Source organism: Atta colombica, unplaced genomic scaffold (assembly GCF_001594045.1).
Source record: "Atta colombica isolate Treedump-2 unplaced genomic scaffold, Acol1.0 scaffold83, whole genome shotgun sequence".
Lineage (NCBI taxonomy): Eukaryota > Metazoa > Arthropoda > Insecta > Hymenoptera > Formicidae > Atta > Atta colombica.
This window is the reverse complement of record NW_017259576.1, coordinates 1724897-1750009: the sequence shown is the minus strand read 5'-3', so window position 1 is coordinate 1750009 and position 25113 is coordinate 1724897. Positions and strand designations below refer to the sequence as shown.

General features: G+C 32.7%; 3 protein-coding genes across 4 annotated transcripts; all 3 read right to left on the bottom strand.

Annotated features, from left to right (window-relative positions):
* Positions 1-511: 511 nt before the first annotated feature.
* LOC108692950 (probable DNA replication complex GINS protein PSF2) lies at positions 512-1913 on the bottom strand. Of its 2 annotated transcripts, none has more exons than XM_018201535.1 (4): positions 1669-1913; positions 982-1090; positions 737-898; positions 512-571 (listed from the first exon to the last, which is right to left on the bottom strand). In XM_018201535.1, the coding sequence occupies exons 1-4, from the start codon at positions 1911-1913 to the stop codon at positions 512-514; spliced, it is 576 nt and encodes a 191-aa protein (XP_018057024.1). The 2 variants fall into 2 exon arrangements, with proteins under 2 accessions (XP_018057024.1, XP_018057025.1); XM_018201536.1 differs by having other exon boundaries at positions 520-561.
* Positions 1914-4604: 2691 nt separating this feature from the next.
* On the bottom strand, positions 4605-11304 carry LOC108692934 (adenosine receptor A2b-like). Its single transcript, XM_018201514.1, has 4 exons — positions 10616-11304; positions 7425-7636; positions 5121-5651; positions 4605-5018 (listed from the first exon to the last, which is right to left on the bottom strand). Exons 1-4 carry the CDS (start codon positions 11070-11072, stop codon positions 4605-4607), a joined length of 1614 nt encoding a protein of 537 aa, XP_018057003.1. The 5' UTR covers positions 11073-11304.
* Positions 11305-20984: 9680 nt separating this feature from the next.
* On the bottom strand, positions 20985-24255 carry LOC108692928 (sphingomyelin phosphodiesterase 4). The gene is made up of 12 exons (XM_018201506.1): positions 24112-24255; positions 23559-23779; positions 23241-23466; positions 22957-23069; positions 22715-22873; positions 22467-22638; positions 22206-22391; positions 21911-22129; positions 21741-21833; positions 21501-21677; positions 21213-21442; positions 20985-21126 (listed from the first exon to the last, which is right to left on the bottom strand). Exons 1-12 carry the CDS (start codon positions 24181-24183, stop codon positions 20985-20987), a joined length of 2010 nt encoding a protein of 669 aa, XP_018056995.1. The 5' UTR covers positions 24184-24255.
* Positions 24256-25113: the final 858 nt, after the last annotated feature.

The following is a 25113-nucleotide window of genomic DNA, read 5'->3' as shown; positions in this document are numbered from 1 at the left end:
GCGATTATTTTTAAGGAGAAAAAAATCAAAGATTGTTAAGGAACTGTGTGTATTATAAGCTTAGCAAATGTAAATATAAATGCCATAGGATAATGGACAATGAATAAGACAATCGAGCAATCACCGATGTAAATATGCACTTATTATATATAGTGAGAAAATGTGATCGAGATATGCTAGTGAATGTATGTAACAGTATGAAAATAAGCTAGCTAATAAAAGCGTTATATAATATTCAAATATATCGTGTATTTTATTCCCTGTATCTATATTATATTATATTATACATGATCTAATACAATTGAGATATTGGTGACACATATCAAGAAATATATATAATATATATAATTGAGTACAAAAAATAAATTATTAAATATACAAATTTTTTGATGTATACAATTAAACATAAAAATTATAAAAATATCTCTTCCTCTCTCTCTCTCTCTCTCTCTCTCTCTCTCTCTCTATTTATTGTCACAACAGCATTAATATAAATAATTAGATATTTTTCTTACATACTTAAACTTCCACTTCCACTACTCTGCTGAGAATTTGCTTCATCTGAATTTGCCTATAAAGAAGCCATGCAAACAAGCTTATACTAACTATAAAATAACTATTGCAAAATGATAAAAATTATAATAATAAGGATAGATGGTAATAATAAAATTAACAAAATTCTTGCATGTAAGGAAAATAGATATATCAATTTAAAAGTTTACAGCCATATACTTACAGATTGTATCCGCAACATTTGATCTAATGCATGTGGAAGTAGTGGACGTATACCATTAATTTCCATTGCAGTGAGATGATCCAGTCTTGCATGCACCCCTTCGCTCTTCACAAAAGCATCTACGGATGTTCGTAATTTAGACATTCTTATATCCCATATGTCCTAAAATACAAATAATTACATATATATAAATTCTACCTTTGTAAAAATATCTCTTGTATAAGAGTTAATTGATCCTCACTCACCTTTACGGCAATTCTTATTCCATCTGCATCAGGAATATCATCATTCGCCACATTCAGCAGAATTTGACTCTCGTCCATATAATGACTGCTTGGCATTTCTGTAAACAACCTGGTACATTGGAATTTTCATAAATAGGTAGGCGTTTCTATATGGAATAAGTCAAATTACTATTATAAAATTTGAATAGTTACGTTCAGCTGTTTAAAGTTTTCTTTGTACTAATAGGATTATATTTTTAGGTCTAGAGAAATTGTACTATTTTAAAGCAGAAAATTTCCAACAATTGCAAAACATTTTAGTTTAAGTTTCATTCAACAGGATTACTATTCTGGGAAAAAAATGTACTAAATTTTAATAAATAATTGTTTGAATAACACTAATATAACATTTATTTACGGAAAATACATATTTACTAAACAAAAAATAATAATACTCAAATCAAATAATTAATGATTCTTGTATCAAAATAAATATATGTTTACACTTAATAAATATATAATTGGCACTATTCAAATATTAAAATTTAGTACATTTTTCTCTCAGTAACAGTTGTGTAACAGTTGCAAATAAACATTCTATTGAATGGAGTTTATATTAAAATGCTCAAAATCAAAGATTGACAGAAAACAAGATGTCATAGCAGCTGACAAGTATGACAATGAGAAGAAACTCTGGCAAGGGCTTACTTGGACATCTTCTCCATCTCTTTCCTTTCGTTCAGACCCTCGATGTCCATCCATTCTTGGCTGACGATACGGCATTTCTGCTTCTGTTTCAGGCACACGGCGAGCCAGATCGGCACTCTGACGGGTAAACCGGCGCGAAACGGACCCACTGAACCCGAGATCAGGTAAATTATGTCGGAGTTGAAATTCGGTACAATACTGACCAGCTGTTTCTCACCGAGGAATTCAACCTCGCTCGGATTCATGTTTCGTTTCAAGCATCAAATCGATCGTTTCTCGATATCCGCGTGTCTAGAGCTAGATCTCGGCGTTTCTCGATGCATTCCGAGCAATATTCGATTTGTCATCCGCTTGATCACTGATTCCAACGTGCTCCTCGACACTGCTCCGGCTGACTCCGGCAATCCGGCTGCCGACACAGTAAATCGAAAAAGGCGGGAACGCGCGTTGTTGTGGCCGCCGCCATATTTTCCCGCCACTTGTTGCGTTTCGAACTATCAACCGCACCAGTAGATTACGCATATTTATTTCTTATCACTTTTTCGCGATAAGATTTTATCATTTATGATGATAGGATAGAGTGAGGCTTTTTCGTTCATTTATTGCAATAATATTTATGTTTTTGAATTAAAATTTATGTTTTTGAATTAAAATAAAAATCAGAGTGTAATCGAATGTAAGGAAAAACAAAGATGTGAACGAAACTTCTGGGAAATGTAAATTGAAAAAAAAAAAATAGAAAAAGAACAGACGATATCCATTTCTAATATAGATACTAATATAGAATGCTCTAATATAGATTAACTTATTTACTCTCGATTTAACTTACTTCATATTTATTCTAATTTTAAGAATTATATCGATTACAGATCACTCTGATGTTGAGTCAGAGAACTCTGATGTTGATTGGGCACAATTAATCGAATATTTTGATAAGATGCAAGGACGCAATAATACAATATCATGTATGCGTCAAGATGATTGGAAAAGAATTGAAGTATAGATTAAAAAGATTAAAAAGATTTTCCTAATACAATATAATATTTTTAAGAATTTTGTAGATTTTAGATTTGTGAAGATTTCTGAAGATTAATATCTTAAATTTAACAAATATCTATATCCTAGGTATAGTAAGCCAATATTATTTGTCATCATTTGGTGTCAAAAGGATATTAATGATATCATTTTTATGACGACAAACAACATTAGCTTGCTACTAGAGTGCTTTCTTTAGATTTTATAAATCTTTTTTTTTGGAGATTATAAAATGAAAAATCTTAAAAATAGAATCTTTTAAAATCATATTTGTAAAAAGTTGTAAAAGAAAACATCTATAGACCAAAATTTTTTTAAATTCTCTTAATTCATATTTTAAAAAATTGTTTAAATCTTTGAAAAAGTTAGAGAATTATAAAAATTCTGAAAAATTCTATGAAAAGCTTTAAAAAAAATTTTTGCCAACTAGAAGAATTTGGGTAACAATAAAGCATCAAATGCACATATGGATTACACGCACGAAGCTTTAATAACATCGATTTCGTTCGTCGTAATGTCGCATTACACAATTTAAAATGCTTATCGAATTGCTAAAAATTCATATGAGTAACATACATACACATATCTTTTTCAATCAATTTTATTTTCTTATTCAATAAAGTAATCGTCACAATATTTCCAAGATTTCAAAATCTTGAGTTCTCATAAAAATTGTCTAAATTTGAAACTAGGATTCTTATATAATCCCAAATTTTAAATAAAAAATAACACAGATAATTTTTTGAGATTTATTATAGTCAACGCAAAAATAAATAACTACGAAGATCGAGAAAGAGAGAGAGAGAGAGAGAGAGAGAGAGAGAGAGAGAGAGAGAGAGAGAGAGAGAGAGAGAGAGAATGAGTATTAAAATAATTAAATTTATCGATCCATTCGCATAATATCCATCGCATAATATTTGTTAATTTAACATTTCTCGCAGTTTTAACAATAAACTTATTTGCATTTTGATAAAAAAGATGTACATTTGATAGGACATATTTGACGAAAATTTCTTAAAAATTGTTAAAAATTTTTTTACTGAAATATTTTCTGTTAAAATTTACATCAATGTTTTGTTAAACCAAAATTCAATTAAAATTAGCTAATGATTAAAATCTCGTTATCTATGAATTATCATCTTTAGAGAGCAGTTCACCAAATTTTATTAATTTTAATAACGGGTACGGCTGATAATTATTTAATAGTATCGCGATCGATACTCTTGTCCATTAAAATATCATTTTAATGACTTTAGAAAATTATATTGATATACATATGGGTGTCGTATGGGCATATAATTTAGTAAATATCGCACATAAGAGTAAATGAGAGGAATGGCGCATGTTGATCTAGTTATGCCAATTACGATATGTAGAATATTGCACAAGCATCGTGCAAACGTTCTACGGGAATACGAGTGGATACATAATCACAATGCATTGTTCTATTGTACAACATTAAGTATATTTTCCCCTCTGCGTATATTTATCACCCTTGACAATCCTGCATGAATCCCACAACGGCATTTTATTCTCACCAACCATTCGAAAACAACATATTTTTCTTAAATATCCTGGAAGTTTCTCTTATCTACCTACTGTTCTACTTAGATTTTATTTACAATATATAATAAAAAAATGGAAGTCGTTGACGCATCATGCTCCGTTTGTTGCTTTGTCTTTTTGTTTGAAGCTTTAAATAGAGAATTACTGTCGCTCCATTTTAATGTTCAATTCATTAAAATTTACACTAAAACACGTGTGATATCATCTATATGGCACACTCGATAAGTAATTAATTAAAATAAATCAATACATCAAGAAATTTTGAAGAAAAAAAGTTCAAATGTTCCTTAGTTTCGTTTAAAGAATGTTTCAATTCTTTTCTTTCAATTCCTCTACTAACCACCCGCTACGTCGATTCTGTCCCGAGATTCTTCCACAACCAGGAGATGATCAGGAGAGGCATGATTCACCACGTCGGCCTCGATAACGAAGATCGATGCAGGCGGCGTTTCCTCGATGCGATCTTCTTCTGCGGGCAGAAGAGGTGCCAGTGATTTGTATGTTTGCAGTTCCATTGAGGAGGAAATTCCATGATCAGTCGCATCGTCGGCGCGGTCGACGATGTCGCCGTCGCTGGCTAATTCCTTCTCAATCATCCGTTTGTTCATCGGCGCGGAGTTGCTCATTAGAATCGCACTTCCGACTGTAATGCTGATGTCCGTAATGTTTTGGTGCATTTCTTTCTGTCGGATTAACGAGACACGCCTTTCGGAGTACGTACTGTCCATTCTTCTATTGTTATCAATAACCTGTGACAGCCAATTAAATGAAGATAGATAATAATAATAATAAGACGAAAATATAAGTCGAATCAAATGAAGTAACATCAAGTAGGTCAAATATCACCGTACCTGGCGTAGCAAGCTCGGCCTCTGACTCCTCGGTTGATCAAAGCCGCTGAATCGCCTTTGAAGTTGCCTCTGTGAACCGACGAGAGAACCTCGATCGTGGATCACACTGATCACACTGGACTTGACATCGCTATGCGGAAAAAGCAGCCTCCAGACGAAGTTCTTAAGGGCGATGCGAAAGTCCTTGAGGTGGTAGGCGTAAAGGAGCGGATTGCCGACCGAATTGATGTGCGAAAGGATGATGCAGAACTTCATGAAGAAGTCATCCACTTCGCAGTGCGGGCAGAAAGCCATCACGCAGTTTATCGTATATAGCGGAAACCAGCAAACGATGAAGAAGACGACGATACGGGAAAGATTCTGCGTGGCCTTGACTTCCCTTTTACGCGCAGCGCCTAGACAACGTAGCATTGTTCCCGTCGTCTGATGATGATTACCGCTCAAACGGCCGCCGAGACGAAGGACGCCGAGACGGCGAACGCTACTACCATCCCCTGGATCACTGGGATCCATCGTAACGATTTGCTGTAGCTATAACCGTCGTATCCGTTACTCTCTTTGATTATTTCCAGCTACTTTTTGTAAGCGATGCCCTCACAAAAATTTAATTTAATCTAGCCAATTTGATACTACCCTGGCAAAAATAAAAATCAGTGTAAATTGAATGTAAGGGAAGAGTAACAGAAGCGTAAACGAAATTTCTAAGAGACGAAAATTGAAGCAAACGTAAAAGAAGCGTTTATATGCTTCTTTTACAATTCCTTATTTCCATTTTCACTCTCTAGAAACTTCGTTTACTCTCCTATTATTCTTCCCTTATATCTGATTTACACTCCGATTTTTATTTTTGCCAAAGTAAATGATAATAATTGCTAAATAAACTGATTAATATTTTAAATATTTTAAACAAGAGCTTTTAACTCAAAATACACAATTAATGAATATCTTTTAGTATTAGTTCTCTGGAATGTTAAAGAAATGATTTTTTGACTGTGAATTCTGGCAAATAAATTTAGATTTGTGAAAAATAAATAAAATACAATCCAACTTTTGTGATATTAAAAAAATCATTATTAACATTTTCATACACTATTAACTTCGTAATGACAAATTATATTCAATTTAAATTATTTTTAATAAAGTATTGCTTATATTTAATATGTTCTTAATTTGATTGAAACTATGAAGTTAAAAATAAATTGAAGTTAAAAATAAACAATAAATTCAAGGCTAATTCGAGACAAGATCAATAAAAGTGCCAGAGATTAAATTCCACTCCAAAAATTAATTTCCATAATGTTTAATCTTCTTCATTAAACATTTTGGCTCTCTTTGTAGCCATCATCAGTAATGATACATCTCTTAAATCATAATCATTGATTCTCCCGTCAAAAGTGAGTCCTACTCAGTAAACGAGAATGGATTGAATTGAAATGAATCGAAATGGACTCAGATTTTCAGAAATATTATTGATTCATGAATGTTAAAATGAATGTTTTTCAATCCTGAATGCATTTTTATTTATTTATAAGAATTGGAGCACATTTCTATGCCTTTCAATCTAAAAATAATATTAGCTTTTTTTGTGCATACACACACACATTGTGAATACTATTCAATTCAAAATTTTGAATAAGAAATGCAGTTTTTAAATCCAATTGCATCCAATTGAATCTAATTGTGAATCCAATTAAATTAAAAAAAAAGTATTCGCTATTTAAAATACGCATTCGGATAGAAAAAAATTTCAATCCATTCTCGTTTGCTAGTTTTCACCGAGAGTTTAATCCGGATCAGAATGTAAGAACCAACCAACTACAATCGAGTATTCCCCTGTTACAGTCGAACGACAGGGGAATACTGTAATTGGTTGGTTCTTACATTCTGATTCGGATTAAACCTTCGGTGAAAACTAGGCCAATATCAGGTTCCCAACTGCAGAAATTTTATTTGCAATATTACAAATAACTAGTCAATATTAATGGAGTTAAATAAATTTAGCTCAAAATCAACAATCACATGTTTTGTATTAAAATAATATACTTTAACACATTTGGAAGTCAAACATAACAAAATGTTATTTAACTTAAAGAATTTATATAAATTTGATTCTTTTATTATTTAATATTGTATATAAAAATTTTTTCAAATTTTTATACAATGATCCAAAACAATATAAAAATCTGCACTGAAGTTTGAAGATTACAGATTGAGGACGAAGGGTAAAAATTTCACATTGCCGATGGAGAATTAAATTTTTGTAAGGGCGTCGCGCCATCAGGATCTCTCTTTCATGCGACTGACCTGTTTCACGATTACTCGATATATATGAGCGTAGAAAGCCGCAATCAGCAGTGCGGGGAAGATAATTGTGGCGAAATACAGGAACACAAGATAGTCGTAGTCCATGACTTTCGTGAAAATGCACCTGTGATCATTCATCTCACCGGCATTCCATCCGAAGAGCGGTAAGAAGCCTACCAGAGTGCCCGCTACCCAGCATGCGCATATTATACCTATAAACCAATCATCTTTTCCATTACTATCGTTCCATTCGGTCTCCATTGATCGCTTCACTGTCAATGGATCGACGCGCCATGTCGTCGTCACGTCGCGTCGTCGCGATAATTAGATGCGTACGCTCAAATGATTCCGATAATAACTTATTCGCGCGCATCTGTTCATTACGCATTGGTCATTCATCGCGATTAACATCGATTTCTTACGCTCTCCTCGGTTTCTACATTGATGAGGTAATTTTTGTATATATATCTGCGGATACGGATATATGTATAGTTTCTTATCGATTCGCTTGGTGCATTCTTGGAAAGAGGCACTCCGTTGGGAAATGCGTTATCAGGCAATATAGGAACTGACATTTCAGAATACTTTGAAGACTATGTATTAGCCTAATCAGTTTTGTATTTATCTTGAACGATTGAAAAATTCAAAAGAAAAAAATAAACACTATATGCTGATAGATTTTGTATTTATCACTGGATTGCTTGATTCAAAAGATTTTTTATCGCTGAATTAAAGTGAAAAATAATAAAAATATTTCTGTTCATTCTTAATTCTTTAAAATTTGTTTGAACAGTTTCTGAAAAATTTTATAATACTTATAGGATATATCAATTAAATTTTTATAGACATTTACATAATTTATCACTTTTATTATCGCGTGCTCATAAAAAGATTTAATTTGAGAGTTAAAGCCTTGCCTTTAAAATAAGTTCTATTTTATTAAAAACTCCGTACTGATCTTAGAATTAACGTTGTATTATCACTTATGTATAGAGAATAAATATTTACAAAATAATAAAGGATATCTAAATATAACTTTTTCGAAGAAATATTCAATGTTTAAAATATTATCACTGTTTACAAAACAATGTCTAAATATTGCTCTCTTATTTCAAAATCAAAATGACAATCATCAAAATCACAACGCAAAAAGGAATTTTTTTTTAATTTTCTTAAATCGAAATAAAAATTACAAAAATGACATTTGATCATATTCAGAATATATATATTTTTTATTATTTGATTAGGCAATAATTTTGTGTCAAGTTGAAAAAGTTTTTTCGAGAAATTTAATTTTCTAAGTGTCACTTTTGAAGTAAGAAAATTCGCCGAGGTATCTCTTTTGATTTTTCAAATCAGGATCTGTAAGAATTTAGAAATCACCCACTTCTAGTCTTGAAACAAAATTATGACTGGTTGATTTTTTCTTTTCAAATCGTTTTGAAACATGTCTTCTCTCAAACTGTAAATCAAATTTGCCTCAGTTCAAGAATTTCTCGTGCACAAAATCGGGACTGGGGGGAAAGGAGGGGGGCGGAGGAGGGAACACGTGGGAGTTTACGATTACTTTAAGAAGTACGATGCAATTTCACAATTGTTTTGCATATTCGCGATAATTGGCGTATGCATTCACACTTAATAAACGCAACACAACATCATGCGACGCGACTTAAGACAGAAACACGGTACAACAATCGCGAATTACGCGAACAATGCTATCGTAATTATCAGCTCGTATATCTATGTCCTCACGTTCATACGGGCACGTGCCGGAAATTGGGACTAGAATATTGCGCACGACTACCGGACTCTTTTGTTGTTCCTTTCGTTAACGACATCAACGTAGTTAATAACACACCTAAAGACCTCTGAGTTTTCTTTGACCGGCCCTTGACTAAACAAGTCCGTAATTGAGCAACTAAGTGCCACATGTGTGTCTAACTCGTAATTTATATTACTTGAATGGCCCAAAGAGTCATACTTGCCAAGTACACGCTTTTATTGCATCAATAAGATACTAGAAATTATATACATCTATGTAACATTTGCAAATCTAGGTAATATCGAATTGAATGCACTCAATATTAAAGCCGTCGTATATAAATTGTTGTTTAAAAATGTGTGTTTAATATAAAAATAAAAGTGAATTAAACCATTTAATCTTCAATACACTTTATTGTACTGTTAGGAAAAATGTATATTTTATAATTCAAAATATTTACATTTCACTTTTACATTCAAATAAAATCAATATACTGAAAAATTTTAAATTGAAATGTGAATTTTAAATTAAAAAGTGAAATAAAAATATTAAATTGTAAATAAATATTTATTTAAATAATTCTAAGTAAACATTTATTAAACATAAGCATATATTTATTTGATACAAAGATCATGAATTTGACTTAACTTATTATTTTTTTTTATCAAGTGAATATTTATTTACTGTAATGTTTAGGTAGAGTTTTCTTTTTAAAGAAAAAAAAAATCAGTAAATTTTTTTTTCAATGTACACAATGATTTTAATATGCATCAGTGCGCACAAGTGCATCCGAATTCGTTGGACGCATTAATGCGCATTGTACATTGAAAAAAAATTATGTTTCAATAATTGTGTGTGTGTGTGTGTGTGTGTGTGTGTGTGTGTGTGTAAAACTTAATTTTCCATAAAAATATTACTATATTACACGTTTAAATGTGTACGTACAGCTTTTCATGCAGTTTGTTATTACAGTATGTTATTTTTATACGGAAAACTATAAATATACACATTTGCGGATTTGAATGTAGAACTGATTGTATCAACGTTTGAAACTAATAATCTCGATTAGATAAATTTTTTCTCTTTATTCATATATATATGTATTTTAGACGCAACTACATTCTATACAATATAAATATCGCCAGAAATGCGATTATTCAATTCAAATTATTGGCAATTACGCTCGAATACGGTTTGTTTAGCAAAAAAGCAGCAAAAAAAATGGTAAGAAATGAATTCGCCTAACTGTGTAATCGTTACGATGCGATCGAATTTCCGTCATTTCTCATGGGAGTGAGATCAATTTAGATCAATCATTATTAATCTCGTGACACGAGCGCTCGATATCACATATCAAATTAACGATGTCAGCTAAGAGCGCGACAAGCAACGATGATGACATTGATTGGTGCGAAGGATGATGCCTCACCTATGGCAGTTTTAGTGCGTACAGTGCGCGAGTATCCCATGGGATACAGTATCGCCCAGTAACGATCGACGGACACCGCCACCAGGCAGAAGATGCTGATGGTGCAGAGGACCACAAGGACCGATACGGTGAAGAGGCAGGCGTGGAGATTCTTCGGCAGGCCGATGCTCGCGAGGATCGCGAATGGGATCGCGAACAGTCCAACCAGCAGATCAGCCGTAGCCAGCGAAACGATGTAGTAGTTGGTGCGTCTTCGTAACTTCCGCTCCTTACTGAAGACGATGATTACTAGGCCATTGCCGAAGACAGCGCAAATCGCGACTAGGATCTCGCAGACGGTATACGGCAAGTTCAGTTCTGCACCCATGGACGACGCGTTCGTCGGCCCGATATGGTCGTTCAAGTAATCGAATGATAGATCGGTCGCATTTGATGGAAATCCCATCGCGATGATCATCGAAGATATCAACGATCTTATTGGCGCCGTCGGGGATGCGAGACGATTGTACGATGAACGATCCTCGTCATCCCTTCATGATTAAGCATGATATTATATTATGATATGAAATCGATCGGAATTATCGTGACATCGATTATATTTTTTAACAATATAAGCGAAGGTCATTGCTTCTTCAAGGAAATCTGATATTTCTTAAATCTTATAGAGATTATTAATCAATCATGGTCGGGCGTGTTCTGACTCGCCATGTGTTCTAAAAGAAAGATAACTGTGAAAAAAGAGATAGCTGTGAAAAGTTTCGTTTAATAAATATCCACATTTTTATTTTTACATTCTATTCTTATTCACATTAAATTAATTGGCTTGTCGGAAATCTATCTCGCTTGTGAGATATTAGAGATAATATCATCAATAATTGTCACCTATGAGCTCGCTCTCTGAGTTGTATTCCTTAGCTATTATTATCAGGTTTATTTATCAAAGAATATTTCGGTTTTCATCTCTACAGATCGGAGCAATTACGTCGCGATCATACTTTTCAACGATACAAACGAAGAAGCAGTCATTATTTTTTTAAAGAAGTTCAATATCTCTCTCTATAGTGATTATTAAAATCTCATAAATATTATCAATTAATATATCTTTAATCATTATCGAGAATTTTCTCGGAACAAATTGAAATATTTCGTATTTCAATTTCGTGAAACTTACATGACATCTTTGACCACATCTGATTCACATTTTTTTTCCGAATCAATCTATCCTTTGTAATTTTCAAATTTTCTTTATGATTTCAATTTCTGTTTCTACAGATCGCTACCGACTCTTCACAAATCTTTCACGTTTCAATTTTGTTCATAAAACTTACATGACATTTTTATTCACGTCTGGTTCGCACTTCATCTTTTCTTCTTTCCCGAATCCATCTTTCCGATGCTTTTTAATCTTCTTTTTTTTACGACTATTCTTCCCGAATCGATTTTTCGGTTTGCGCATATACGACTTCGCTTCCGTTTGTCCGAAAGAACGAAGGAACGATCGATCGGCCGGTCGCTCACTCGTTGCGTGATACGTTAACGGCCGCCGCGTTTCTCGTCCATCACTCATACGGAGTCCGAATTACACATAAGACAATTTCCGTGCGATATCATCTAATACAGTCTGCGTGTCACGCGAGTTTCCTGTCGCCACGTAACGAGGCGAAGAAGGTTACAACTTCGTCTCGCGCTTTGCGTTTGTGCTTCACATTCGCCCTATCCTTGCCAATATCCTTGCCATTATCCTTTACCGATTCATCAATTCTTAATGGCCCAAAACGCGAACGAATGAAGAAACTCGACGTTCACTATCGATCGCTATTTAGTATATCGAGAGAAATATCCATTTAATTTCAGTCGACATAGTTAATTAATACATTGCCGATTCCGTATCTCTCGTTACACGCGTCGTCGCACGTCATTCTTCGTGGCCGTGCGTCATCAAAAGGGCGGGAAAAGTCGCGTGGAGAGTCCAGGCCACCTCGACAATAGAAAGGAGCGATCGACCGGCCCACGACGTCGCACCGGTAAATATTTGTTTCTTCGATTAATTGACCCGAGGAAGTGGGTGTGAAACGATGAGTACGCGAAATAAGGAGATTTCTTCCTCCACGGAGGGACGCACATCGGGACGCCAAAGCCGGAGCATGGAGCAAACGCGTCCGCCTTCTCAACCCCGTGGCGTATAACTGAGGTGCTCCTCGTTGACAGTAGGGCACACGACAGAGGTGGTGGTGGAATCTCCGGTCGGTCCCGCTCTTCAGTCTTCACACTCTTCCTTCCGTCTTCGGGAAGTCTTCTTCTTCTTTATCTTATAGCGTTGATCTTCTTTTTCTTCTTCTATCCGTAGAATTTCAGACTCAATTGAGTCTTGGTACCATGCGAAAAACAACTTGAGGGGATAGACATCCAGAGTTATGGCACTTAATTCCCAGATAAGGATTCGATATGACCGCAGAACATATTTATAGAGAGTGATAGGAGCGAGAGATGTTTCGAAGAGTCGATAAATTCTACGAAATACGCACAAGACGAAGGGTGTGTTTGACTCTCGCAACTTTCGCAAGCATCGTTTGTCTTTAATAACGTTTCATAAACAAGGGTGAAATAATTCCAAGAACGTTGCGAACAAGCGGGATATATAACCGAAGTCGACGAAATCTCCCAAAATAAAAGTGATGCAATACTAAGACCATGGCACAACCGCCCCGGTCGAGCCATATATGTATGTTATTCGAAATTTCCTCGGAAAGTCGAAACCAAGCCAAGCCCTGAAAGGGCTTGATTTCTTCACGTTCGACTCAACCGCGGTACAGTTTATGGACGACACGACGGATCGTGACAGCCGATGGATGCGACGAACGCGCCTCGCATTTACGCGCCGTGCAAGCGCGATGCATCACACTGTTTCACACAGTTGCTTTCACGTGCTCGACGTGCTTGACCTCGAGGGACCGCCTTTGCGCGGCTGTCAATATCGCAAGCTTCACGGAAAACAGCATGAAATATTTCTAAAATTTTTCGTGAAATATATATTTTTGAAATATAAAAAAAAATATGTCCAGAAGAAATCAAAGTTTCTGAAATATTTTTGCGCTCACAACATAGTATTGTACAATATTTCTAAAATATTTTTGTAAAATATTTCAGTACAAAATTTTTAATCGTTTTACTAATGTCTACAAAAATATTTCTGATATATTTTATTTTGAAATGTTTTAAAAAATTATTCACTTAAATATTTCATGCTGGTATGGAGTATTCGTGTCACGTGTGTCTTGTCGCTTTTCCGCGCACTTTCCTTCTCATGCACCTTCACGTATAAGAGCCATACGTCGCTTGGTTGTTTTCCTAATTGTTTTTTCGTGTAAATGCAACCGAGCGTAAGGAGCATGTGACAGGCTCATTTTATCACGGTGATTCAATCCTAGTTCGAAGTCGCTATTCGTACGCCATTCACGATCCTGCGAATATTATCGCGCGCGTCTCATACACATACACTCGGCACTGAATTAAACGGCTTGATCTCGAGTCTTAATATGGCAGTTACGTTTGGTACCGATGTAATACGAAATTCAGACAGCCACATCCGGTACTATAAACGTGAGGCGGCAACATGGTAGAGAAGAGTGGGGCGCAATCAGACATCCGTTCATTTATATAGTTATATCTTCGAGCGTTATGTAGCGAGAAAAACGCGGACCACCGCATCGATAATAGTCCCCTAATAGGGTACAATCAGCACAATGTAGCTTGCGAAACACTCTATAATCTAACGCGGACTGTTATTCTCGCGTACAATCGCAAGTGCGGTTTATACAGAAGCACAATACAACAGTTAATAATAAGGAAAATTAATGGAGAGGAAGTTTAAAAAAATGAGATTTTTATCTGATTGTGCTTTGTCCTCCTTATGAGCAGGCACGGCGGGTGTCATCTTGAGATATTTGACTTGTATCTCTCAATGTGCTGCGTAATATTTCTTGATGTATGTAGCATTCTTTGATATATGTATATTAATTATTTTAAAAAAATAAAAATAAATGCACTACATTTTTCATGTTGAAAATGTATAGAGTCACATTAGTTTGTTTTTGACACTTCTGAGCGATTGATATAAAACAAGGCTTTATCTCGAAGTATTTAATCTATTGTGTTTCTTATACCTGTTTCTATCAATGTAGATTAACTTTAATCTTGGTTTAATTTACTTTTTATTTTTTTATAGTTCTAAGAATTAAAAAAGGATAAAGAGTAAGTTAAGCCGAGATGAAAGTTAGTCTACATTGGTTGAAATTGACATTAATTCATGGTATTTGTCAGTATTAACAGTTAAGAAAGTAAAACTTTAAAAGAATACTAATTTTTTTTCATTTATTAAAAATGTGTAGAGTCGCATTTAGTGGCATAATGCGTTTTTGTTACAATATTTCTGAACGATCGATGTAAAACAAGGCGTCGTTTCGAGATGTTTAATTAATTTAGAGATGGCATTCTTAATTTAAAAATAGGAAGTTTAATAATAACTCTCAAATTAAAAAAAAATAAAAAAATTTGTTTTGTGGTAGTGTAGGAAATATTTATGTTTAATTTTTGGTATTTCTTTGAGGATGGCCTCAAATGTTTGGTTCGAATTTTAACACAATTTGAATATATATTTTTGTGTCTAATTTTTTTTAAATATATTTATGTAAGAATTTGTTATAATTTTTGTTTTATAATTGAATCTGCGCACCAATTACTGCGCCTTACTCTCATTTGCCTTGAAATTTTTAAAATATTCTTTATTTAATACTGCATGATATTCTTCGATATACACATATTATTAAGAAAATAACAATTATAAAAAAATAATAGCTGTATTTTTTATTGTCAAAAATAATATACAATCATATTAATTTTTATCATGCTGTTCTTGGGTAATCGACGATGGCTTTAACGAAAAAGGGACATCATAACTGAATCGTTATTATTACCACAAAGACAATTGCCGACAGTCAAATAGGATTTATATTAGATCGAATTAAGGCTATTCCTATATCAAAATTAAAGTTGTGGATAATACAATAAATGACCATATAATTGGTAGATATAGTCGTAGATATGTGTCGTAACGAACAACGTAATGGACCTTATTTGTTCTGCATTTGTTTTCCAATGGTCAGATGATCACAATTCAGATATTTGTTATCTGATATATAATATAATTGGATGTGGATAAGATGACATGGAAATAGAATTACTGTCTAGGTTAAACCGTACATATATTTGCACATTTTCACCCACAATATTTCTTCCTCTCTTTCACGGATGCTGGGTTAGCCAGTACATATGTGCGGACACGTGCATCTCTAGTTATAATATATTTGAAACATAATATCTCTGTCGTAGTTGCAAAGAACGTTGTTCTTTATAATCGCGAATGTCGATTTGAATTTCTTATTCTTCAATTTTTCTTCACATTTTTCAATGAGTTTTTCATTGAATTACGTATAAAGAAATTTTCCGGCAATCTATTTTCTTTATATTCTCTCATTTCATTTTTTAAATTATAACAATATAAAAATAATAATGTTTACATCAATAATATTTGTATTATAATAAAATATTATATATATATATAATAATGGATTTTATTCTAATGGAGTTAAATTTATGTCATAATGTGAAATTTCAGAAATAAAGAATGAAAGAAAGAAAGAAAGAATTCTGATTTTCTTGTTCACATATTTATCATATTATATCTTTAACAAAAAGGTTCTTTAAAATATAATTATTTATAGTAAAAGGATTTTCAACTCTTCAACCTCATTAATAACCTCGTAAATCACGAAACGTTTAAAGTGAAAAACATTTTGCTTTTGCATTCTTCGAACTGTCCACGCGAAAGTAATAAGAAGAAATTAATAAAAATCATTGATAATTAATCTTTTGAAAAAGAAGCGCAACAAAGGGAAGTAATGCAGCCACTAGCTGAGAAAGCAGCGTATAGGACTGCGACTCTAAGGCACTTCACGCCGATGGCTTTAACGAACGGTGAACGAGTCTATTTGTGGTAATTCCTACGTATTCATTGTCCGTAACTGGCGCATAACGGAGCGCTTGGCATTGCATAAAAGATCTCTAATTGCGCCGCGGAGCTAAATGACTTCTTTCTCGCATGTGCGGGCGCGCGCGGACGAGCAGCCTCTCGATGAGCGCGCCAGTGATCGCGATCTAAATCGAAAATGGGTCGTGTTCGTGTTACATCGACCATGTAAACACACCCTGGAACATACCGCAGAGTATCTAATGGTTTAATACGACTAATGCATTGCCGGAAGGTAAGCTTAAATTCAGTGCCGTGCCTCCGATCGTCAGATCCATCAGCAAGTGCCGATGTGTGTATGCATGAAAAGTCTGATGAAAGAACATATATATAAAATTATATTCAGTGAGAAAATGTAATAATAACAGTTTTTTGTTTGTTAAAATAAGCTCGTTGGCGTATCTTCCTTTCAATTTTTAATAAACGTTTCTGTGCGACATTTTAATGTGTTTTCTCTAATATAAAATTAACAATAAATAAAATAGAAAAATTATTCTATATTCTCAATAATGATTAAATATATATTAGAGCAGTTTATGAAATATATTTGCTACGTAATCAATTCACCGTAATCAATATAACCCTCCGGAACGGGGGGTGAACCTACTTAATTATAAATATTTTTGTCAAAAAAGTCAAACTTAATTTTTTATTTATGTTACATTTGCAAATTTGGATTATTCTTATTAAAACATAATTAATATTCATTATGTTTTATATGAGTTATGTTGGTCTCTTGAAATTAATTAGTGTTTTTTAATTAGCATAAATTAACACTATATTACTCGCGGCGTCTTTTTAACATAATTAGTATTCCGTGGTTCTGACACCCTAACATTATATCTCAATTTTCATTCCTCTCTTTGACGATTTACATTTAAATTTAATAAAATTCTATAATCCTTTAGATTTAAAGATAAATGCAAAAAATTTTGTAGTTATGGAAGAGTTTGCGCTGAATATATTGTGTACAGGTATATGTATAACATTCATATATTTAGTGAATTTATAAGGACTCACCACAAGTATAGTTATCTGAAACACAAAGAAAAAGTACATGTATACAATTTTAAAAGAAAGATGATTATTAGCGTCTCAGATTGATTGTGTTATTAATGTCCGAACGTTTCGGCGCACAATCATTTGAGATTAATTAAATTCATGAACTTAGAATATTATATTCGTAACTTCCAACTTTGACCGATCCATAGACGCTCTCTACTATATTATGTTGTTACATTAACTCGGTCGATTTCTAAAAAGAAGGTTTATAAAAAGAAAGATTAATGATCCAGAAGCAGAAGAAGGAGGTACAACCTTTTTATGCATTATATTTAATAAAATAAAATTTCTTATAGTAACATAATTAATTTTTATTAATAGAATTTTATAAGTATACAATTTTAATTAATGACCAGAAGTTTTACAACCTCAAAAGGAGTGTGTCTTAAAAACATGTCTTAAAAGACTTTACGACTGATAATCCTACCTATGAATAATGAAGGATTAAATGGATTTTATAGATCCAACGTCAATAACTGTGTTACAAATTTTGACATTCGTTCCAAAGGATTAAAAAATATATTCTATTCTGTATAATATAAAATTTATATAATGTAATATCAAGATATAAATTATATCTTTCTTATTTAAACATTTGTAAAAAGCAATGCATATTTAGATTTACCTTGTAAATTAATATAATAAAGTAATTTCCTATTACTCGTTAATTTTAATAAAATTGTACATGGTTCCAATAACTCTGTCGTCAAAAAGAGAAAATGGTCGAAATGTTATTTCTCGTTCGAGAACATTCCGATTATTATTTGTCACGATGTCACATGTTGACCTTGACCTTCAAAATAATATATATATATTTTCGGAGGTTCTATATGATTATATACCATTTTATTTAATATCCTTATCTCCAAACACGCGCACAAGCACGATCGATGATTCCCCAACGATCCCAACACGAACAACTGACTTAAATATCGTCTGATATTATATCACTTCGTCATATCGCATCGATTTAGAATGAAGGACAGATTGATGATGAAAAAAAAAACGAACTCCAAACAATTCACGCTAAGTAAGCGTATCCTGAATTTGTGGGCGCGCCGAATTTATGTGCGGTTCATATAATAAAGATGTGCCTTGAGGCTTAACGAAGCGGGGAAGGAGTACATGAGGAGCGTAATGCGAGCTTTACTTATCGCAGAAATAATAAAGATCAGCCGTTTTTCCTCATCTCGGTAACAACGAGAAAAAGTCGCGATGAAATCATGAAAACAGGCGGAAAGGGACGCGCGATTTTTAATGAGATCCAATTAAAAGCTCGCCCGTGTTCACGACCGACGTACACGCAATGTCCGTGCGTTCACAACTCCGATAGTATTTTATTTTTTTATTAAAAGCGGCGGACATGACGTAAAACGCGTAAAACTTTACAAATTAATACATCACACGCGCTACCTCTGCCTTCCTCTCGTCCCATTAAAATAAAAGATAATTACGCTTCTCCGTGCGGAAGACAAATATTTACAATGACAATAATCACGATCGCATTTGACATATCGTTACACGCGAGCAAAACTAATTAAGAGAACAGGATCGGTGAATATACACATATTCATTTAATATGGAAATATGGAAATTAGAAGACTGTAACTCTTAATGACTGTAATGTAGTGTTATACACAATGTATTGCGCAGGTTTTATAAAAATGATCATTGCGCAGATTTTATAAAAAAAAAAATGCGCAAAACGACACTATAACATTATAATTATAGTGGTGAAAAATTACGGAATATGCAAAGCTTGCTCTTCTTTTTTGTTATGATTATGATGGCGAGACGCAAAAGTTTTTTATTATTTGTATTTATATTTCGTAAATTAAAAAATCAAGAATTATTAGAATTTGTCTTAAATATAAATGTCTTATACTTTCTTGTGGGATTTTATTGTAAAGTATTTGTAAGAACTCTTAAAATATTAGTTAAAGTGTCAAATAAAAAGTTTAAAAAAATTTATAGCAATGCCTTCTATCTTTTTTTATCATATAAATGAAAATCATATAAATTCTTTTAATTATTTGATTTTTTTTATTCACTTTAATTACGTTTAACAACAAACGAGTCATTAGAAGAATTTCTAAAACAACTATTTATTTATTGCTTAAAACAAAGTTATATGATTAAAATATTTTAAAAATAAATTATACATACGTTTTTCTTATAATTAGATTATCTGAAATAAACATATTAATTTAAAATTATTGGAAACAAATTTTACAAAAAATGAATTATTAATATTTACTCCAAATACCTTAATTCATGTCATAAAATTATTTAAAGAATAGAAATCTGAAAGCGTTTAGTTAAATTTTTTCGCTTTAAAACAATTTTTTATTTAAAGGGCCAATAAGTATCCACGGATACTGATATAAGGGTTAATCCTTTTTGCGGGCGCTTCATTGATCGATTCGCATCAGTGCCCGAATTCAATTTGTCTAATGAATGCGCGAGCTCATTTTTCCGTGTGCATCACGTTGATTAAGTTTCGCGTTAACGTCAGAAGAGAAGTGGATCGCGGCGTTGATCATTCTTGCGCTTTTGCTATTCTCGATTACATTCGAGACGAATGTATCATGAATCAATAATTAATGTTACTGTATGTTATAGTAATCGTAGACCGTACCAAATATCATATAGCATGTACCGTTCATTGCGAATTGCGCGATGGATACAATTAAGCTTAACCTACATTATAATTAGATTTCACAAAAAAATTTTCACAAAAAAGAAATCTTATTAATTTAACTGTATATATTAAATTTAATATATTTAATTGTATATAATTGTAGTACAGTAATTAATGAGAAATATATAACTTCTTATATAAGAATAATCCAAAATCATTCAAAAATAATTTTGATATTTTATATACCAAAATTTAATATGCAATTTTTTTATATAAAATTATAAAAAATATGAATAAACAATTTAGAAAATACTCAGCAATTAAATTAATTTGCAGAGTCATTTTAAAACGCAAAGGCCTTCGTTTATAAATAATTATAATGTAAATTTAACGCGATCACTTAGCGTAATTACTTATTATAATAGTTTTCAAACAGTAATATTATTAAATATATTTTTTATATCGTATTTAATATATTTACAAATACGTAGGTATCCAAAATTGTTATTCTTTATTCTCAAAAAGGTTTCAAAATCGCTTACAAACAGTAATATAGTCCATTATCTTAAAATTCGAAAACATCATCGATTAATGGAAGGTGCAATCGTGTTTTGTTTGAAAACACTTGTGATAGATGGAAAATAGTGTTGCAACGTTGCACGTATGACTACATACATAATCCACATTAAAAATAAAAATCCCAGGAACATAAAAGGACCATAACTGTAAGAAAAAATATTCTGTGTATAATTTGAGACTTATTGTACATAATTTTTTGACAGATCTTAGAAATTACGGAAACTACGTACTTGATAAGCCATGCGATCAATACACCAAATGATATACTTATGAGAAAGCTGTAATTAGCTAAAGGTCGTAAACTTAATCGAGGTGGCAGTCGTTCCTCGGAGCCACTGCTAAATCCGTTTGATGTTCGTTTAGGTAATTTTACAATCGTAGTAGGTGGGGCAATTAATTGTCGACAAACACTACCAAGGAAGCTTCGTCTGTTGTATAGTGCGATTATCTCATATCGATACTGCAAATGAATCGCAAGTTATTAAACTAAAAAACAACGATGTGATTACATATAATACCTTGAGATTGAGGTAACAGCATAGCTTGTAAAAGTTTCTAACGAGAAAAGCGCATTCGTTCGTTCGCACCGGTTGCAATTCTGGATCGCCCATATATTCGATATATCGACATGTCTGTCTACCCTCTTGCAACGGTACGAAAGTACCCGGTCTACTTGAATCAAAGCTAGATTCCATCTAAAATCACGTCTTTTAAGCGATCGAAGAATTTTAATAGAAATTTATTTCAATAATCCATACCTGTGATTGATGACAGAAAGAAGTCGACAGAATACTGTCGTGATATTCTTGGTCCGCTACTATAGCAACTTGTGGAATGTCTTCGAGTTGTATCTGCAACAATCATATCGTATATGCTATTCAAAATAACAAAACGCAATTAATTATCGATATAAAAGAAATTCAATTACTTGAAATATATCTATTAGTTGCTGTTGAGCAGTGGCCAACAATACAGGAACGCGTCGTCGCTCTTCTATGCTGATGTCGTCCGAAGAGTATTCCTCGCAACTAAAGAATTCCCACAGAGAAAGCAGAAAGCGCTTTCCTCTTCTTCTATCTTCCAGAGCTTCCACCAAACTGGTCGATGTTAAATGCGCTTGTTTAATATTACTCAAAAACCATACGACCTAAAACGGAATATAATCACCTATTAATGAAACTAGTTTGACATACATTTAGAAATCTTCAGAAAGTAAAAAATACCTGCAGGTTGATAGCTGTCGAAAACATGGGAACATATTGATACGTTGGACCTTCTAGTTCAAGAATTTGTTGTCTAATAATCGATGTCCATTGATTCGTAGTTATTCGACCTTTGCTAAGGCCTGCGTCATCCACACAATTCTCTACTTCACATATCATTTTTGCTAAGTATGGTTGTGAAAATACCTACATAAACATAGATAAGAAGTACATTTTTTAATACAAGATAATATATTTATTTAGCTGATGAAATTCGCGTACTTTTGTAACTCTAAATAACATTAATGCATTCTTAGGCGCTACTAGGTCAGTTCTCATAAATCGTGGAAGCAATTGCTGAAACACAACCGTATATGCTAACAGATTATTAACAACGAAAGAGATCCATCTGCCAGGATCATGAATTTTGCCTCTTTCTTCTTCCTCTGCTTTACTAAAAATATTAAAGAAAAAATATTAACAAGAACTATGACAGGGTTTTGGCATTATCAGTAATATATTATGTATACCCTTCTTTGGTATATGTTACTCCTGGTACATATCTCCATGGTTGAATAAAACTTAACCAAGCCTCCAGTATCAACCTGAACGAGCTGTCTAGAGGCCAATGATATATTGCTTTCCTCAAAAACGTATATATTTTTCCTTGAACCGAGGGAAGAATTATTCTGCCAAATATAAATAAAACAAAAGAAAAATGTTGAGTGTAACTGTAATGTGTTATATTAATTTGTAAAATATATCTCACTACCTTTTCAATTCATCCATTGCGCTTTTGTCGCCAGTAGTGCTATTCGTAAACTCATGCAATGTTTTTATGAACGCTCTTACAAGACGTATGTGTTCTCCAGAATGTATACTATGCTGAAATTAGAAATTACAATCAAATACATTTGAAGAGACGCAAGTTATTTTTATTCCGCAAAATTATTCATATTTTTTCATGTAACATAAGGCTTCATTTATTATATCATATAATGCTTCATATAATGCTTCATATATATAATTCATTTATTTATTACACAAAAAACTTACTCGTCGCGGAATCGAAGACAAGTAGGATGTACTCAATTGGGAGGTCAATTGCGTATCCTCCGTATATTCTAACCAAAAATCGAGAAAAACTTGTACTACAGTCTCGCTTCTCCAGACTTGTGGTAAGCACTGCTGTTGTTGCGGTATGCCTGTTCCAGGACTCGTTGTTCCCGAGGATAATATAGATGCTCTTAGAAGTCTCAGAGTTTGCAATTTTTGACAATCTCTGATTGAAATTTAAAACATATAAATAAAGCGTACTTGCTATACTCGAATATGTACGTCTTATCTCTCTAGAAGCACAAAGTGTCTCCGCACCTTCGGAATTCTGGTGACTGAGTTAATTTTCTTGGTGGTGTCTTCTTTACATATGGCCCAATCACCGGTAGAACCGGAGAATTATCTCTCGGAAGAAAATGGTATAGATAACAGTGCGCTAATTGAACATAAACCGTTTCCCAATTCATCCATACATTTTCTTGCTGTTGAAGTTGTAACCAAGGATTGGTCAAATGATACGCAAAATGAAAGATATAGTACTCAAAGGGATATGTAGTTATGTTAAGAAAAAATTCATGTTTGTAAATCATAATGCAATAATCATATATATTAACTTATAAAATATAACATTTAACTTATAAAATCATATATTAACTTATAAAAATATAACATTTAATAAAGGATACTCATAGATAAAGCTGAAGGAACACGTGTCGCTTGGTCATCTCTAATTTTATCCAGATAAAATGGTGATATTATGGCTTCCTCCAACATGGAGCGTATTTTCGACTAGAATGAGAAACATTACGATATATTATAATAGTCCTAAAAAAATATTTACATGTACTATAAATTTAATTTTTAAACATACCGGAAGATATGACACTGGAAAATTATACTTAAGATAACAGTCTGGAAGCAGTTTATAACACAAAGAAAACATTGATCCTTGTGGACTAAGAAAGTGACACAGTGCCGAATATTCATGTGGATTTTTCTTAAGGGTAATATTGTGTAAACCCCATCCAATATTGTCTACTATTCCAAATAAAGAGTCTATCAGCAAAGGAAAAACTAACTGCAATTCAGTAGTGCTTGACTCATCTATCAAAATAGATAAATCTCTGCATCTTTCAACCAAGGGTTCATTTAAATATCTCTGAGCTCTGATCTAAAAATTAATGGACATAACGCAATAAAAATTTAACCAAAAGTATAAAATATATGTTAAAATATTAATATATGTTATAACTATAATAAAAATGTAAAAATATAATCCATTATATTTTTTTCATTATAAAAAAATGTAATTTTCAAATTTTTGTCAATTTTTAACAAACATATAATAATTTAACAAACATATAATAGTTATTGTAAGTACTTGTTTGTTAATCAATACACGCTTAAGATTACGTTCGATGACGATAACATTCGTATTTAAATCTTGTTACTCCACTTTACTCCGCGTTTACATACTCTACATTGTTAGGTACTGTTTGATATTTGTTTTTTTGCAATGTATCAATCAATAATACGTACTGTAGCAACATCGGTGGACGAAGCCATTGTTCACAGTTTTCGAGTTTAGATAAATTATAAAATTAAAAAATTGCAATTAAATAATATCATTTGTATGAAACGTTATGTCCTTTTTTCGAAAACTCACACCGGTCAATCACGCTAACCTATGAATTCTGTAATTCATATTTATCTGATAGGCACTGAAATGTCTGAATAGGAGTCTACAGTAGCGCTACTAAAAAGTGCGAGAACTCACTTGTGAAAACAATTGCGCGATCGGTAGAATCGTGAGAATGCCGTACAATTATAAAAGGAAGATTTATTTTTTGCAACTGAATTTTTTATTTGTATT